At 48.6% G+C, this 16,495-nt stretch overlaps 4 protein-coding genes across 4 annotated transcripts; 2 read left to right on the forward strand and 2 right to left on the reverse strand.

The window, feature by feature from the left end:
- Positions 1–2,016: 2,016 nt before the first annotated feature.
- RPS28A (40S ribosomal protein eS28) lies at positions 2,017–2,574 on the reverse strand (the record flags this gene model as incomplete). The annotated part of the gene is made up of 3 exons (XM_007809083.2): positions 2,017–2,078; positions 2,193–2,276; positions 2,514–2,574. The coding sequence occupies 3 exons, from the start codon at positions 2,572–2,574 to the stop codon at positions 2,017–2,019; spliced, it is 207 nt and encodes a 68-aa protein (XP_007807274.2).
- Positions 2,575–2,927: 353 nt separating this feature from the next.
- Positions 2,928–5,652, forward strand: J3458_009294 (uncharacterized protein; the record flags this gene model as incomplete). Its single annotated transcript, XM_066119692.1, has 3 exons — positions 2,928–4,408; positions 4,568–4,850; positions 4,906–5,652. The coding sequence occupies exons 1-3, from the start codon at positions 4,191–4,193 to the stop codon at positions 5,650–5,652; spliced, it is 1,248 nt and encodes a 415-aa protein (XP_065975488.1). The 5' UTR covers positions 2,928–4,190.
- Positions 5,653–6,786: 1,134 nt separating this feature from the next.
- J3458_009295 (uncharacterized protein) lies at positions 6,787–10,204 on the reverse strand. The gene is made up of 3 exons (XM_066119693.1): positions 10,063–10,204; positions 8,717–9,920; positions 6,787–8,620 (listed from the first exon to the last, which is right to left on the reverse strand). Exons 2-3 carry the CDS (start codon positions 9,262–9,264, stop codon positions 7,204–7,206), a joined length of 1,965 nt encoding a protein of 654 aa, XP_065975489.1. The 5' UTR covers positions 9,265–9,920; positions 10,063–10,204; the 3' UTR covers positions 6,787–7,203.
- Positions 10,205–15,434: 5,230 nt separating this feature from the next.
- Positions 15,435–15,917, forward strand: J3458_009296 (uncharacterized protein; the record flags this gene model as incomplete). The annotated part of the gene is made up of 2 exons (XM_007809080.2): positions 15,435–15,715; positions 15,773–15,917. The coding sequence occupies 2 exons, from the start codon at positions 15,435–15,437 to the stop codon at positions 15,915–15,917; spliced, it is 426 nt and encodes a 141-aa protein (XP_007807271.2).
- Between the last annotated feature and the right edge of the window lie 578 nt (positions 15,918–16,495).

The raw sequence follows: 16,495 nt of genomic DNA on the forward strand, positions 1-16,495 counted from the left end.
TGCGGGGAGGGGGAACCTTCTTGGCCGGCCGGTTTTGTAGTCAGCAATGGCTGCTTTGCAGCAGCGATTCGTCGCAAGGGCCTCTGCAAACAGGCTCGTACCTAGGTCGTGGGATGAAGTTGTATTCGGTGTCGATGCAGCGGCTTGCGCCTCCTGACCAGTTTGTCTGCTTATGGCGGATACCAGCAACACAAATTAAAGTAACTCGGTACTAGTCTAGCTCTTGGTGCTCCTCTCTCCTCCCGCGTCAAGGTGGAACGAAGCCCGCCGCCCGACGCCGCCAGTCTACTTGAGCACTTTGAGACTTTTGAGCCCTGGAGCAAAACCCTCGGACCAAGGATTCGAGAAGAGATAGAGATGGGAGATGGGAGATGCACGGCCACGCGGGTGTGGGAGGCGAGGTGGCGTGTCTGGTAAGTATTGTAGATGTATGGATTGATGGATGGACGGATGAATGTGAAAGCGTAGGAGACCTGTACTATGTATGTAGGTTGGAGATGGCGGTGCCGAAGCCGATGCCCTTGCCCTTCCCCATGCCAGTACCAATGCCAGTGTTGATGCGAATTGACAAAGACGAGGATTCGACCCGATTGACGAAGAACAGTCAGCGGCCTTTGGCTGCGAGCTCAATGTACAAGTCCAAGTTGTCGGGCAATCAATTTATCAATCTGCATCTATCTGCACTTGTCGCTTGCAGCCTGCAGCCTGCAGCCTGTTTTGCGCGTTTGGTGCCTTGTTTCCCCGTACTGTGCTGTGTGCAACCTCCACGCCAGACCACAATGGCTGCTTCACACTGGTCTTGTCTTACGCTCTTTCGTCTGGTATTTGTCGTCTGGTCGACAACAGCCTGGGCCAGGGACAGGCACGGAATTCCCCCGGCCATGCGATGACGACAAGGTGCCGTGCTGAGCCACGTTTCCCGCCACCCAAAAGTGACTGTGCTTGGAGCCAAGGCTCGGCTACGGCCATGCGACAATAAATACACGAGGGCCCATGCAGATTGTCATGTGCCCGACCTCGTCGACTTTGCTGAAGAAGCGACAATCCGTCCGTCCGTCGTTTAGCCACCAGACTGCTCTCGGCAACTCGGCTGACTGCTGCTCAAAGCCAACATACACTCTCGTCTGCTTCGTAAAAAGTAGCACATACTTTCGCATTCCCATCTGTTCCGCTTTTTCTTTCGCAGGAAAATTATGACCCGACGTGATCATCTGCATCTATTTACGGGGACAGCTCCCGCCCGAGACAAGCAGCACAGACGTCGGATGCTCCATAGATACTGAGAACCTGGTAAATTTGGAAGGGAAAAAAAATAATAACAAATTACGCCACACGCCTTTGCATAACTCGAGACGTATCATTCGTGTCTGGGCTACCATGTTGCTGTTGCTGGCGCAAACATTGTTTGGACTACGGACTCCAATCGATGAAATGGGCTCATTGAGCACACCGAGTAGTAGTAAAAAAAAATTTGCCAGGTGAGAGAGGGACGCCGAACTAACTCCCATCTCCAAGCAAACACACCACGCGCATACACGTTACCATTGTTGGTAGTTGCTGTTCCGGTCTGGATACGGCACGGGTCGAATGCAAACAATGGACGCACCATGAGCCGCGCTTCATCTTTGTCTCGCAGCAACCAGAACACAAGAGCACACTGCACCACAAAACCAACATCCAGAGAAAATAAAAATAGGTTATTGCCCAAATCCGTCCTTTTATACTGATGAAAAACGGAGCTCGGATTCCTGAACACAGTGAAGAGAAACGAGCCTTGATATTTTCCGACCAGGTAGCCTGCCGGCTATGCTAACTTGACATCCATTTTTATACCGTCAAGCAAGACAATTGTCCAGCGCCTCAACCCCGAAGAATTCGACCTGATTTGTTTTGTATCGTCGCAAAACAATCCTCGCCCATGCACTCTAATATCAACAACAACCGTAGTTCGTCATCCGTTCATAGTCGTTCCATGCAATCCCTCCCACGCAACATCGTCTGCCACCAGTAATTTCTTTATCGCAGACGTCTGGCCTCACGTTCAGACTCGAGCAGGCAAAGGATGTCGTCCTCACGAACTATGTAGCACAATGGGTCAGTCATGACACAACTCCCCCATCACTCAATTTGCATCACCAATGTCACCTGTTGGAACGTGGCGACACTGTGAGAAGGGGAAGGATTTGCCATACCGGGTCCCTTGACGTTTCGGATGATGGATCGGGTCTGGTCGTCCATGAACTCGACGCGCACCTGGGTGACACCACCACGGGAGCCTATCAACCTCAACATGTTAGCCTTGCCATAGCCCAGTAGATCCTCATCTCTTTGATTCATCGAAACAATTTTTATCAAGTGGCTAGGCTTGGGGCGGTATGCGTGGTATGCAAGCGGAATTTCTCGAGTTCGTAGTTATCCAAACACATAGATGGGGCAAACAAGAGCCAAATTCCAATATTTTTCAGGCATCCTGTGACATGTCGGGAGAGGAGAGGATGGGCTTGGTTTCGTACCGGTTCGGCCGAGGACTCGGGTCACCTTGACCAGCTTGACGGGAGCCTTTGAGGAATCCATTGTGAAATTTGTGCTTTTGTATTTGTCGACGGGAGACGTGTGGTGTTGAAAAGCGAAATTTGGCAAAAGGTTCCCTTGGGTCGTGTGAAAAGTGGACGCAGCTATTTTGTGCTATTAAGCAGGGTTTTCGACAGTCCCCTGTGGTGGGCAGCCGGTGGGCCACGCCAACCGACAAAAGTCACGTGTGTGGACTGAGAAACCCCAAACGCAACCCCGATGCTGAGGGACCAGAGGGTAAAAAGTGAATGCCGGATAAACTTATTATCCGACAATGCATAAGCCCCATGGAATTTATACGATTTTGAACCTAGATCCCGTCTTAGGGTAGGTGCTGTGTCTAAAAACATCCTGATAAATTATGTTGCTGCATTACCTCAGGGGCAGGGATTGGTCTATTCAGATTTCGGCAATTTATAAATCCCTTCCTACTCTTCCCTTGGATCTTGCAAAATCCCTTTCTGGACAATAATTGGGTTGCTTCTTTGGGCTCTCTAGCATCGGATATCTTATGACTCAAGTGCTGTCCTTCGTTCAGCAACAGCTCCACTAACACAGCCAAATGCCCTTACGCTACGCATCTTGAGGCGTGGGAAAGGCCGTATGGGACATTATCTTTAAGCGTTGTCTTGAGACTGGGCGGATGAGGCCTTGAAACGATCCGGGTCGTGTCTTAGGCCTCAAATTACCCGAGAGGAGTGAGTAGCTACAGCAAGGGACTTTGAATAGGGGGTGGTGAGTCGTTAAAGAGCCGAAGCCTGGCAACCAGTCGTACGCTGACACGCAGAGTTATCTCGGGGAGTGTTTGCTCGCCAAAGATAACAACTGTTTGCCAAGGAACAAAGTCGAGGAACAAACAGAAATGCCCCGTAAAAGTGCCTCGTGCGGATGTTTAAACGTGCACTATGTTCTAATAACCGTGTGTCTAATAGGTCTAGTTTCGCAACAGAACGATGCAGATATCGTACCGGCCTGTTCAGGGCTGTGGGTGGCCTTGAGACGCAGTTACGCACAGCCAGTTGCTCCAAGCCTGGAGGACATGATTGTTGGCGAAATTGCAGCGACTGGCCTTCAGAATATTTGTAAAAGAATATAAACAAAGTCAATGAGACTTTGAAGGCAGTGGTAACACAGACCATATTGTACACTCGATTTCAGCTGCTGGACCGGCCTCAGATGAGAAAAGCTAATGCTGTCCTTGGAGCTCTGAAATATCCATGACTTTACAATCTTGGGCCTCCCAGTGCAACCGACGCTGCATCCAATACAAGCTAGTTGATGTAAGACAGGAGAGAATGTAGTAGTTCGAGTCTGTGTAACCACCCAAAGCACGGGCAATCACGATGACGCATGCGGAGCAGGGTATGAAGACCAGGAGGTTGGGTCAACTGAGCTACGCAGTAGTCAATGAACCACAATGAACCACGGTACGATGTTCGGCCTGTTCAGCCTGTTCACCGCTGCCTGACCGTGTTGTGTTGGTAGTGTAACCGGATGAGAAAGCCGGGGATTCTTAGCTAGTCCCCTGATGCCTGGAGACGCGTTATAAAAGTCGCAAGCTTACCAACGTCCGTCAGTATAGATTGTATGAACATCACCAGCTGTATCTACTCTGCAACATGTTTCAACATTCATCGCAATTTCTCGTTACTCGAGTGCCACTCATCATGGGCACGAGAGCGAACGCGTCCAGCTCACAGTTTCCGACGTCGCTACGCCCATCTGAGTTGACTGACGTCTCGGCAGTGTCAGTAGCAACTCAAGTAACCTCATCGGCCTCTGCTTCTCTTCGAGGGCTCAATAAAGAAATCGATGTTTGTAACACAACACCAGTCATGTGAGTATCATACTGTGGTTCTTCCTGTCTTATTTCTCGGGGTCTTGCTCCCTAGAACAGATATTTCCGTTTGCCCAACCTGTCAACCAATCTATTCCGGTCAACTTTCCACCACCTTGAAACAAAATGCGAACACTCACTAAGGAATAAATCTCATAGTGACTCAGACACCGATAACAACATTGAGGGCGAAGCCATGGCTCGTGGGCGAGTCATCCTGACAAGCACGTCAACCTGGTGCCGAACTTGGGAGAGCAATATTGACGAGGGAACTGAATGTTTTCCAGAGGATTCTGCATATTCTCATTTAGACGACAGAAGAATAAAAGGCGCCGAAAGACAGCGTGCTGCCCAAAGTAAGGGCGTTCTGCTCGGGACCTGGATAGACTCCCAGGTTCTCCAAGAAGACAGAAAGCACGCCGTTACGGGATTCATAGATACCGTAGGTCGCCTACAAACTCACGTTCTACCGGAAACAAAACACGGGGAGTCATTAGGCCGAGGAGTATCCCCTGCCCCCTGGTTCTGGCAGATGCTGGATTCGGTTCTCCAAAATCAAGTTTTCCAAGAATCTACACGGCTTGGATCATTTGCAAATAAAGGAATATATCCGAATTCTAAGTGAATACAGAGAAGCCGAAGGCCGCATTCCGGGTGATGAGGAGGCTGCCGTGCAAGCGGCCAAGTACCGTCTCTCAAAGGACCCAAATTGGGTCAAGTCCAAGAAGCGATATATCGCACATAGCGATCCCGAGTGCGAACTTGCACAGGTCCGACCTTTCGAGGCTGCCGCGATGTATTGGGGCCGGGCTGGACCACTACCTATCCATTCCCTAAACTGCGAGACTAGAGCTCGCGAAAGCCAATGGCAGGGCGTAGGGTTTACAAAGGAAGCCAATGTATTGGCACATGGCGAAATCGGACTTGCTCAAAAGCAGGCAGATGGTCAGATCATGGATCGAGGGCAGGCGGTAGAGGCCGCCGCAGCAACACCTTCCATCAACCGCCAAATGGTCTTCCGCGAATGGAAGGATATACAGAGGCTTGACAAGGCATGTCCTCTGCAGGAAACACCTAGCAGGAGTAATAGTATATATAGTGCCAAGATCTATAACGGCATCAAGTATGAGCGCCAGACGACTGGAGCTTTCATTGGGAAGCTCGTCTCGCAGGGTGTATTAATTAACATTGCTGGTGAGGACTATTTGGAGCATCGTGTTCTTGCCATGCCCGGGTTCTGTTAAAATCAACCTATGCTCTGGACTCTGTGTACATACATGTAGGAAAGATTATAAACGTTCCCTCATCCCGTGGTTATGGTGGTGAGATCCAACAAATCGCAATAGTCAGACGAAGGGTAGGCAGCTGACAGACGAAAGAAACATGTGTATCATAGTCCCGTACACTGATGTGTAAAGTACGGAGTACAAGAGTTTAGTTATCGTTAAGTAGCCTCGCAGTTGCAGTTTGAAAGGCATCCGCTACAAGTTGAACCCGGGAAATGATGTTCTCCCGCAAAAGCTACACTACACACTCGCTTAGGAACAAACGAGGCAAGCTGCCAAGTAACTATGTAATAACCAACTCATCACACCGGGGCATCATGTTCTGGTTTCTCATGTTGGTCACCACCCAACAAAACGAAATGCTGGTTTTGACCGTCCAAGCCCACTCGACGTGTCATATTTGCAATTTGTGTAACAAGCAATGCCAGCCCACCCCCTACCAGGTTGTGTCCTTGCGGGGCGCCTCGTACTACTACGTACATAGTGAGGACTCATTCCATAATTAGACTCCTTGTTGTTTCTCTCAGATCGTGCTTGGGTGGCTGGCGCGCACTGACTGTGAGTTCTTGATCGGCATCTCGCTTCCCGAAATACCTGCCATCCAGTCCAATAGTCTATGGTCTGAATCTGATACTCTAACATTTTGTCAAGGGGGGTTCATGCCGATGTCGAGTGGACAGTCATTCCTAATCTTGTCCATGAAACTGTGATTCAATACCTAAGCAGAGTCAAACGTAACGACCGACTTTACCTAGTCGAATTGGCCTGTCTGCGGCCGCCTAACAACTACTTGGCGCAACCACGTCTCTGATTATTTTGGCAAGGTTCCTATTCCACAAAACTATCTATAATTTCGGCAGTGGCGAACCCGGAATCGCCAAGACGAGCCATGGAGTTTGTCGAGGTGAAGAAATTGGCTTGTTGGCAAAATGGCTTTGAACAAACCCTGATGTGGAATATTCCCTGTGTTTTCAGCACCATGGATCTTTGTTCATGCTTATGCAGCTATAACTCAGCCGGGTAGACGTCACCAATTAAGCATTGCGGCAGGATGACTATGAGGATATCTTCTTCGCTCAATTGCACATTTGGAGATGAGTCTGATACTATTTTATCCACCACTTCCCACTCTGTCATGACACAGGACCCATTTGTTAATTGTACAAATAAGTACCTTCCAACGAATCAAGGATAGATTGCAGTGAAGACATTGAGCAGCTTCAAAGCAATTGACGTATATGAGATGTTGACAACCTGTCGCAACCAGGTCTCCACGGTGAATGATGATGAGTCTCGGAAGGTCAGTAATTAAGTTAGATTATAAATGAAAAACCCGACAAATGAAAAAAGACATGCGGAGGCAATACGTATATATGTTGGCGAATCAGAAATTGCGTCAAAGTATTTCATCGTAGTAAAAGCATGAATAAACGGGGTATAACGTCCGTCGTCACCGGACTAGTCACAAGATGTAAACGTGTTTTGAGAAAATGCCTTCATGATATATTATTAGGACTCAACCACCGTTGGCAAAGCGTTTTCCGGCCAGCATGGTGCATCAACCACGGCGTATTTCAAGCCGTCTTGCTCCTGCAGCTCTTTGCACAGTACCTCGATTGCCAAGGTCCACCTTGCCGTACTTCGAGATTGACGCCCGTCGAAGATGCTGTGAAATTGTCCTACTTCTTCCTTGTGTTTGTTGACCAACTCGTCCCTTGCCTTTCGCTGCTCTTCAGCTTGAACCTGGAGATCTGCTTCATGCTTCTCGAGGAGCTCCTCCATTCTTTTCCCCTGGCGATCTCGCATCATGTTGATCTTGGACTGATGTTGTCTTTCCATGTCGTCGCGCAAGTTATACTGGATCCCCAAATCTCGAAGGTTTTGCTCGGTAACAACCCGTGGTGGCAGGGCTGATCCGTTTGGATTTTGCCCTAAACCATCGCAGTAGGCTTCCATATGCTTTATTCGTACTCGAATGCTTTTCTCTGCTTGCTCTAGTGATTGTCGAAGTTCTAGCTCTTCCGCAATTTGACGATCGTCAAGTTGGGTGGTTTCCTTTGAATGCTTCTGAGACAGCTGTCCCTCTTCCTCGGCTTGCTGGTTCATTAGTGCAATCTCCTCCGCAGCATGCCTTGCTTTCAGAGAGCTCTCAGCAGAGCATCTGAAGTCCAGAAACCGCTGCTTCTCTTGCTCTTGGGATGACCTCAATGCTATCATGCTGGGGTGTGATGCCGATCGTCGTTCGCACTCCTGTCGTTCGGCTTCTCGTTCCGCCTTTGCCCGCGCTACTCGCTCCGCTTCCTCCTTTCGCCTTTTAGCCAATCCTTCTTCCCCATTGCAAACATTGGGACAGCCGACTGCGCTATCCCAGACACCTCCACAAGAGTGACAGAATTGTGCGCTGCAGGCGCATGTCGTCGGGCCAGTACTATCCGAAAGCTCTACCAACTTGCGACATCTATAGCACCGGCGCCAGCTGCTTCGTCCCCCAATCTTGAGTGCATCCAAGAGTTCCCAGTCTTCGGGACAGTGAGTACCAATGGAATGCGCGGGCTGCTTACATGTAGAGCAAACTTTTGTCTGGCACTTCAGACAAGTAACTGCAGAAGGCAACTTGGGGTCTAGTCTTTTCAAGGGTGGTATAAACTCCCCACATAACGTGCTGCAGCAAAAGATCCTCGACTCGGATGGCGTGCTATATTGATGAACTGCCTTCAAAAACGATTCCTGAACATCAAGATCAAGAGACTGCTTCAGGGCATCAGCTGGCACTGGCTGGGCGCAGCAGCTTGGAGGCATGCGCGTCTCATGGTTGATGGCCTGAATCACCAGGTCCCTGATACAATCGGTACAGTGTGCATGGCCGCATGGTAAGCTTTTCAGTCCGTTGGTCTTGTTGAAGGCAGCTTGACAGGCGAAGCAGGAGCTAAGTGATGAACACAAGTTAGCATACCCCGAGTCATGGCCGGCCTGGAAGGATAGGCCGTCAGTAGGAGCTCAGAAGAAGAGCTTGTTCACATACACTGGAGTGTCAAATAAGCGAGTTGGCTTCTTTCTGAGTCTCATTCTGTTTCGGAATCCTGTGGTTACACCTGATATGCTCTTCCGCGTGGTAACGCTGAATATGCTCTGTCCAGAGCTTTCGATCACAAGACTTGGCTTCCGGAACTTTGGTTCTTCGTGAACGGTGTCGATTTGGGAAATGTACTTTTCATACGAGGCAAAGTTCAAAGCCTTGCAATGAGGTCTGTTGATGTTGCTGTCGAAGGATGAGAGCTTTGGACTAACCCCACCATATATAGACGAGTGAGGCGTGAGATATGTTGTTGACGCTTCTGAAATGGTGGAAAATGTCTGCTCTCGTGAGGTAGACTCGGTTGAATCTGACGCACTCGAAGTGACACGTTTAGCTTCTGCGACAGACGGCAAGGTGGCCATGATGCCCAAACCGTGAGCCTTCTTCAACAGCTCGCGATCATATAGAAGTTCTGACTTGCCAGCACGCAGGTGCATCACCTCAGTGCAATAAAGACCATCTTCCAGCTCGGGAAGATGGGCGGTAGCGTCCATGATAGCTGCTTTTCCTAGTCTCACTTCCAGCTGCAGCTGTGATCGGTAATGATGGGGTTTGTACCTTTTGTCGAACAATACAACAGGGGCACCCGGATTATGTCTTCACGAGCCGCAACATCATTCCGCCCACGGGTAGGTCTGGGGCCACGCACAATCAAATACATTTTCTTGACGCATAGGAGGGCGTGAATTATTAAACCAACAAAAGTCGGGCAATCGAGTGTGTGATCTGAGTGACTGCAAGTAGGGGGTGTGTGGAGGACGGGACATGGGCTGGACTGGATGGGCTCATCCAAGACAAGCGGCACAGATCCGCCTCGCGATAGGCGCCATTCTCGACGTAATGGCTGCCGGCCCAAGATGGGACGGGAATGTCTGAGAGCGACGGCGACCAGGAGACTAGGCAGGCAAGCAGGGTCTCAGAAATAAGGAAAGCTAGCTAGTGCTAGCCAGGGCTTCTGAAGGGATTGGATCGCTGGGGCGAGCAAATTCCTAACACTGCTCAGCCATATGAGAAAATACCAATGACCAACAGAAGGGGGGGTGGGAGATGGCATCGCGAAGTGACGGCTTATTGTTTTGTATGGGGCCCAAGAGCACAAAGTACGGACGGAGTACGACTTCCTGGCCTGGGTATCAGGTAGAGGAGAAGACTGCAGAATGAGTAAGAAAAGGGACCAGAACAGGGGTAAATTTTTTGTTGGTCCCGGTCGCAATGCTTTGCTCCTGAACCTGATGGCCTGATGCCAACGAAAAGAAGCAAAGTCGCAACCGGCGTTGGCAACACTTACGTACAACAAGCACAAGCAAACGTTGGATAGCTATGTAACCATCCGCACAGGACCAAGGATGCGCAGTTAGCAGGTCGAGTGAGGCTCATCGGGATAAAGAGACGGAGGGAGGCTTAATTGAAAGAGCGGATGTGGCAGCAACATTGATGCTTGACTTGCATCTAGATCAATCACGACAATGCCAGGGCGGGCGCAAAAGGGCTGTTGGATTTGCTGGTTGACAGGTACACACATACAGTGGATCGTAGGTAATTCCGAGCAAAGCCCCATTTTACACTAAAACTCATATATTTTATTATTAATTATTAAGCTTAATAATATACTTAAAAAGGCTTTTAAAACTTAAATAAATTATTTATTACTTAAACTTTATATAAATAATTTTTATTTATTTTTTATTATTTTATTTACTTACTTATAAAGCTTTAAAAATATTAAAAGTACTTTTACTAATAAATTTCTTAGTAAAAGTACTTTTATTAACTTTAAAGCTTTATATTATATTAAATAATAAAAATTAATATAAAAAAATTATATATATATAATCTTTAAGTAATTTTAAATATAAAAGTAATTTTTTTTATTTAATATAATAAAATATAATATAATTATAAGCACTTAAAAAGTAAGAGTTTTGGTGTAAAATGGGGCTAAACTCGGAATTACCTGTACCCACTGTATGTACATTGACTCGCACATAACAATCATCGATGACAGCTGCGGGAGGGTCGTACCTGCCCTCTCGATTGTTTGATCACCGCAAAGTTTAATCACAATCCCTGACACTGACGCCGACGCACTGATGGGGTGACCGTGGGGCCGGGGAGAAGGGGGGAGCTCAGTGCTCTGGTACTACCGTACGGAGTACTAAGTAGCCTCTGGCTGCAGGCCCGCTGCCAACTATCCGACTCTTGCCAGTTGGCATCTCAATAGCCAATAGCGACCAACATTTTTCACGGAAGGAGCAACATAAACCATACATGTAGACCTTTTTTTTTTCGGTTCAGCACTGAGTTGATCGCTCCAACATCCAAATGTCAAAGCGTCTACCTAGCGTGCTCATAACCCATCGTCGTCATCACCCAATCGCTGTCTGATATTAATTTCTTCATTTCGAACCCGCTGAAAATAGCATCTCATATTCCCGTACGGAGTACATGGTATCATAGATGGAGGGGTGAAGACATGGCCATTACTTACTCTATTGTACGTCGTTGCACTCGTAGTACGCAGTTTACAAATCTTTGTAAAGACCTTGCAGGGCTACGGGCCAACGGGAGAGGCTTGAACGAATCGTCCCTGGTCAAACTGGTGTGCAAGCCCCAGCCCCCGCAGCTTACATAGCCAGCTAACAGTTCTCATTACGGAGTAGGGAGCAGAGAAACCTGCAAACCGTGTCAGGGATCTTAGTGGCATATCCTGTGGCAAATCGAAGAGTGGTGGTCCGGGAGGTGGACAACTACGTACGTCAATTCTCCGAGCAATGGATTGTTACAGCTCGATCCATCAGATAACTGCTGACAACAAGGACCACACCACTTTCTGGCACGTACATACGATACAATATGGAGCAAGTGGCTACCGAAGGCTGGGAGATTTGTATCGACAGGCAGCTCGAAACACAACGCAAACACCATCTCATCTCAAATCCAAGGAGCCTTCCTATTGCCGGCAACCCTGAAGGAAAAGCCATTGACTGGAGTTGAGGGCAGCGAGCACTTGTCATCCATTCTTGTGGGACTCCCAAGTAGCCTGAGAGTCCCATCATCTTGGTTACTAAATATGACCAGCAGCGTCTACCTGTCCGTGTATCCATTTTAGCGCAACCGCTGGCCGCACTGCAGTTTCCGGGTAAATCCGCCGTAGTGGCTGTTCATCTTGCGGAGTACGGAGTACGGAGAACCAACCGTCTGATCGGTCTGCCAGACAGTACGGAGTAGCATCGGTCTACATCGAGAAATTAAAGTACATATACCAAAGCAGAGATGAACCTCTCAGAAGATCCCTGCGCCATGGCAGTCATCATTTTTTTAAGCCACCAATCAACACCAATGTGAGCAAGAGTATGCTTAAAATTTCACCCTGCCATCGCTTTCAGGAATCCTACTAACGATTTGATGAGGGAATATTTGGAAATGATCAAAAGCGGCCCAGACGGGTCAACCTGATCCACTGGGAACGGACGAAAAAAAAAGGTTCATCCCTGATCTCTCGAGACAATAATGGTGACCGTGACGGTTGACAGTTGGCAGGCAACGCAGGGACCGGCCGACCACCTCCCTGCGTTTTGTCCCCTTTGTCAAACGCGACGGGTCATTGATTTCATGATCGCTTCGCTGTTCTGATTCCTGAGCTGTGACGGGCCAACAATGTTTTCGCCTGCCCAGATGTAATATTGCATTCATATCACATCCGGGTATCACAGCCGAATCAGACGAACCCCACAGCAACCTATTGACGTCTCAAGCAATTCGGAACAAAGACAAGGGCAAACGCAGGGCAGGACACTTCGTGCCACACCTTTTCGCTGCTCCAAATGGTCTCCTTGTGTGAATGCACTTGGCCAATCTAGAGGAGATTAGTAGAAGAAGCAAATTACTCCGTATTGTACTCCGTTACCTGCTCAGGCAAAATGGGATCCAGTCGACGTTCCGTTGTCGCACCATCCTGATCTCTGGGCGTGGCTCTGGAATCAACTTGCACAGAACTTCATAGATCTCAGCACCAACATTCCTAACATTCCCGTTGCTGCACCACCTCATCATATATTCAAAGCGCGCAATTTACGTCCCGAGTCCAACTTCGCGGGAGCTCGGGACCAATGCCCGTGAAACAAAGGCTACAGTCGGTCACGGGCTTCATTCACCCAGTAGGGACTCAACCAACGGCAGTTGTTCCCGCCCCGCCCAACCGGGAGCGGTGTGAGGACGACTCGAAGTCTCTGAGAAAAATGTGAGACTTGGTTCCTTACTCGCACACCGAAGGACTATGGATCAAGAACAACAAAGGACAATGACGGCTGAGATCTCAGCCCACTGCTCTCTCGGGCACGTTGAATAAACCCAGTTCTACGGTTCAACCATGTCTACGGAGTAAGAGAGCAATCATTTGTCTCGACAATGGAGTTTACAGAAGCCAGACTGGGGCAATTCGCGTGTTGTTACAGGCTTGCAAGATCCATGGCCCCCTAGCCTGTCTTCAAGCAGCTTCTCAGCCTACGTGTGTTAAAAATTTTTGGTGCGCTTAGCACTATGCAGCTTGACGAAAGAAACGAAACGGTATGGCAAATCATACTTGGGTGGGTACCGCGCTGATTCCGCGCTGGGACATGTCACGCCTTACTTCATAAGACTCGTCGTGATCATCTTTTTCGTGGTGCGGAGTGAAGATCGTTAGGGCACTTGCTGCCAGATAGACACGCCAAGGCGCCTATTGCCGAAATCTAGCCTCGGAGTCTTGCCATCCCGAGGGTTCCCTATGTATTTGCTTTTTTTTCAATATGTGAGACAATCACTGGCGCCGACTAGCCAGCATCAGACCTTAGCAAATGAAAAGAAATGAGACGGTGGCTTGAGCGGGCACGAGAAACAACGCTCCGAGAGGTATGTGTGTATATGCGTGCGTACCGAGAGGCTTCCGTAGCTTTAGCAAGATCAGGGTCCTTGAGTCTTTAGTGCCATCAATAATTGAGGCATTCTTGTACATCTCAGATAGTGGCTGTTATGAGGTTCGGCCCTATTTCTCGGTTAGCGCATCAAGTCAAGCGAAAGCAGACGATGGAACCCTGCATTTTCGTCTATCAAGAGATCGCTGACAGCAGTGTTGACCGTCAACAGCCCATCTGATTTGTCAGGCTTCCCGTTGGAGTAGAGTTTCAAGCTTGGTCAGCAAGCCTAGTTCAGGCGTCAGGCCATTCCCATTCACACATTGGTCGGGGATACTAATATGTTACCGAACTATCATGAGCCAGGCGATACGAGACAGTTGCCGTCCCCGAAGCGTGTCAGACACCGAGCACCTAAGATAGTCAAGACTCTAAAACATCAAGGATAGAGCCTGATGAAGAGGCGTGGCATCTTATCTGAGATGGCAAACGCAACTTGCCAAGTGCTCGCTGACGTATCTGTATCATTTGAGGATATTGGTTCTGTCAAGGCGCCTCGCTAATGCCAGAGTTCGGTGCGTGTATAAGAGGCGGCACCTAATAATATCATGGCTAGGTATCGATTGCGACGCCACGGCTAATATAGAAGAATATGCAGGACTTCATATGATGCTATTCTACGGTGCAAAAGAACGAGGCATGTTGATTTCTTTTTCTCATCAACCAGCGGACGTCATTGAACAGGCTTATAAGGAGGCACAAGTGCAGGATAGCTGGTGGAATAATGGTAGCAATACTGTCTTGACAAGAACGAAAAAGGAAAAGAGATGAAGAAGAAAGGATAAAGAAATATTAAAAAAGAAGAAAAAAAAGAAAAGAGGAAAAAGGACGCATTCCCAAAATTGCGGACTCTGCATCATGCAAGTGCCAAATGCCACAGAAACTCTGGCACAATCCGAGTCAGTTTTCATGTATGCCTGGGATTCTGGGGGTTGTTACTTGTAACGGGCTCGTTTTTGTAAACGCCATTGCTGACGCCTTTTCCGCATTGTCATACGAGAATTCTGAATGTCCTTGGTTTTCGTGGTAACGATTTGCGCAGGCTTGTTCTGCCGCCATCTGTCAGCCAAGGCTTCGGAATAAGATTGATGAATCGATGGCTGTAGCAACAAGGCCAGAAATATCATGATATACGGCGATCTCTGTTCACGAGTTTTTGCTCTTGGACATGGCCCAATGCAGCTGGGTGCAGTTAATGTGAAGTTCGATCAACTTGGACACATGAAATGAAGTAAATCCCGAACCGGGCTACAGTCATTTCGAGTCACGCTGAATGTATATTCGGAGCAAGAAGCATTTAAATTGACAAGCTACGTGTGTGTATGACACTACACACTTGTGTAAGCGAGCGCACTTTGGTTTGTGCGGCTATAGATGGAACACATGTTACCATGGAAAAGCAAACCAGGACTATGACACAATGGACCATATGTCGACGCAGGCCGTATATCAGCACAACAGCTTCAATAAATGCAACAGTAAAATTGTGGCATAATTTAATGCCCTGATCTGGCTGCGCTTGCAATATTGAATGCTCTTGCCGTATGTGAGTGACTGTAGCCAGCGGTACTGTGCCAAAGCAACGGCCCGGCATCAAGGACTTCCCAACTACACCAACCAACGACGAGGTCAAACATCATCATTCTTATTGCTCCAGTCCAACCTCCTTCGAGACCGATCCTATCTATCGTCAGACACGTAGAGTTACGAGAATGTGGTGGGCCGAGCAGCCTGAGCAGGGCTCACTCCGCGCCATTATTCAGGCGCATAATCGGGAGGGCATCCTTGTCAGAGGCATTGCTTGGACTGGGATTCACCTGCAAATCTTGGATGTTCGGTTCCTGCAAGGAGAAGAAAAGCTAGGCCAGGCGCGAAGCATATGCCAGATTCCCCGGGGTGACACCGTGGTGGCATATCTGAGGTCTTGTATTCCCTCCGTGCAAAAAACTGGCATCCAAGAGCTCCTCGAGCTGCTTGATTTCCATGATATAGGGTCGGTGCACTTCACAGCACTTGAACACATCCACCTCAATTCTAACTGATGTTATAGGCAGAAGTTGCTTGATCTGGACTTTGACGGAAGGGCTGTTGACGCTATACACACGGACGGGGTTTTCAAGAACGACACCGGCAGCTCTTGCATTGCTTACCTTAATTTTGATACAGTGAGCTTGCAGCGAAAATTATACATCTAGGGGACCCAGCGATCGCCATCTAACGCTCCTATAACACGCCTTCGACAAAAGAAGCAGTGTCGAATTACGCCCCCAGAGTTTGCCAAAGATCCCTATATACTATGCATTTTGATCGCCCTAGCTCAGAAACAACTAGAGAAGCGAGACCAGAGAGACGAATCCGTGCGGGTGTCTTTGCTTGCCCTTCCACGACGGCGGGCAAGCCACCTCTACTTTTACACGACTTGCTTCCCCCCCAGCTTTCTGAACAAGTTTACCGAGCCCTCTTTATTCGTCGAATGCCCTACTGTTTCAATTTCGTATGTGAAAATTCCCTTGGCCGATCCTAGTGAGTTCCTTTGTCACCTGAAAGGCGTGCTCCTTAAGACGGGTGTATTAGGGGAAGGGGAACAGCCACAGCTGAAGCTTTGAAATGGGCCGTCGAGTGAGTAAACGCTGCCAGAAGTATTGCGTGTTCACATCGCTAAGTGAATACGAGACGTTTCAACTCGGAGAGAATGCTATCCCTCCTTACAAGAAACGCAATGCAAGATCCATTTGTCACGACTTGGGCCGCAACTCGTCGAGGCTAGCGACGC

The sequence above is a fragment of the Metarhizium acridum genome, assembly GCF_019434415.1.
Source record: "Metarhizium acridum strain ARSEF 324 chromosome Unknown scaffold_141, whole genome shotgun sequence".
NCBI lineage: Eukaryota > Fungi > Ascomycota > Sordariomycetes > Hypocreales > Clavicipitaceae > Metarhizium > Metarhizium acridum.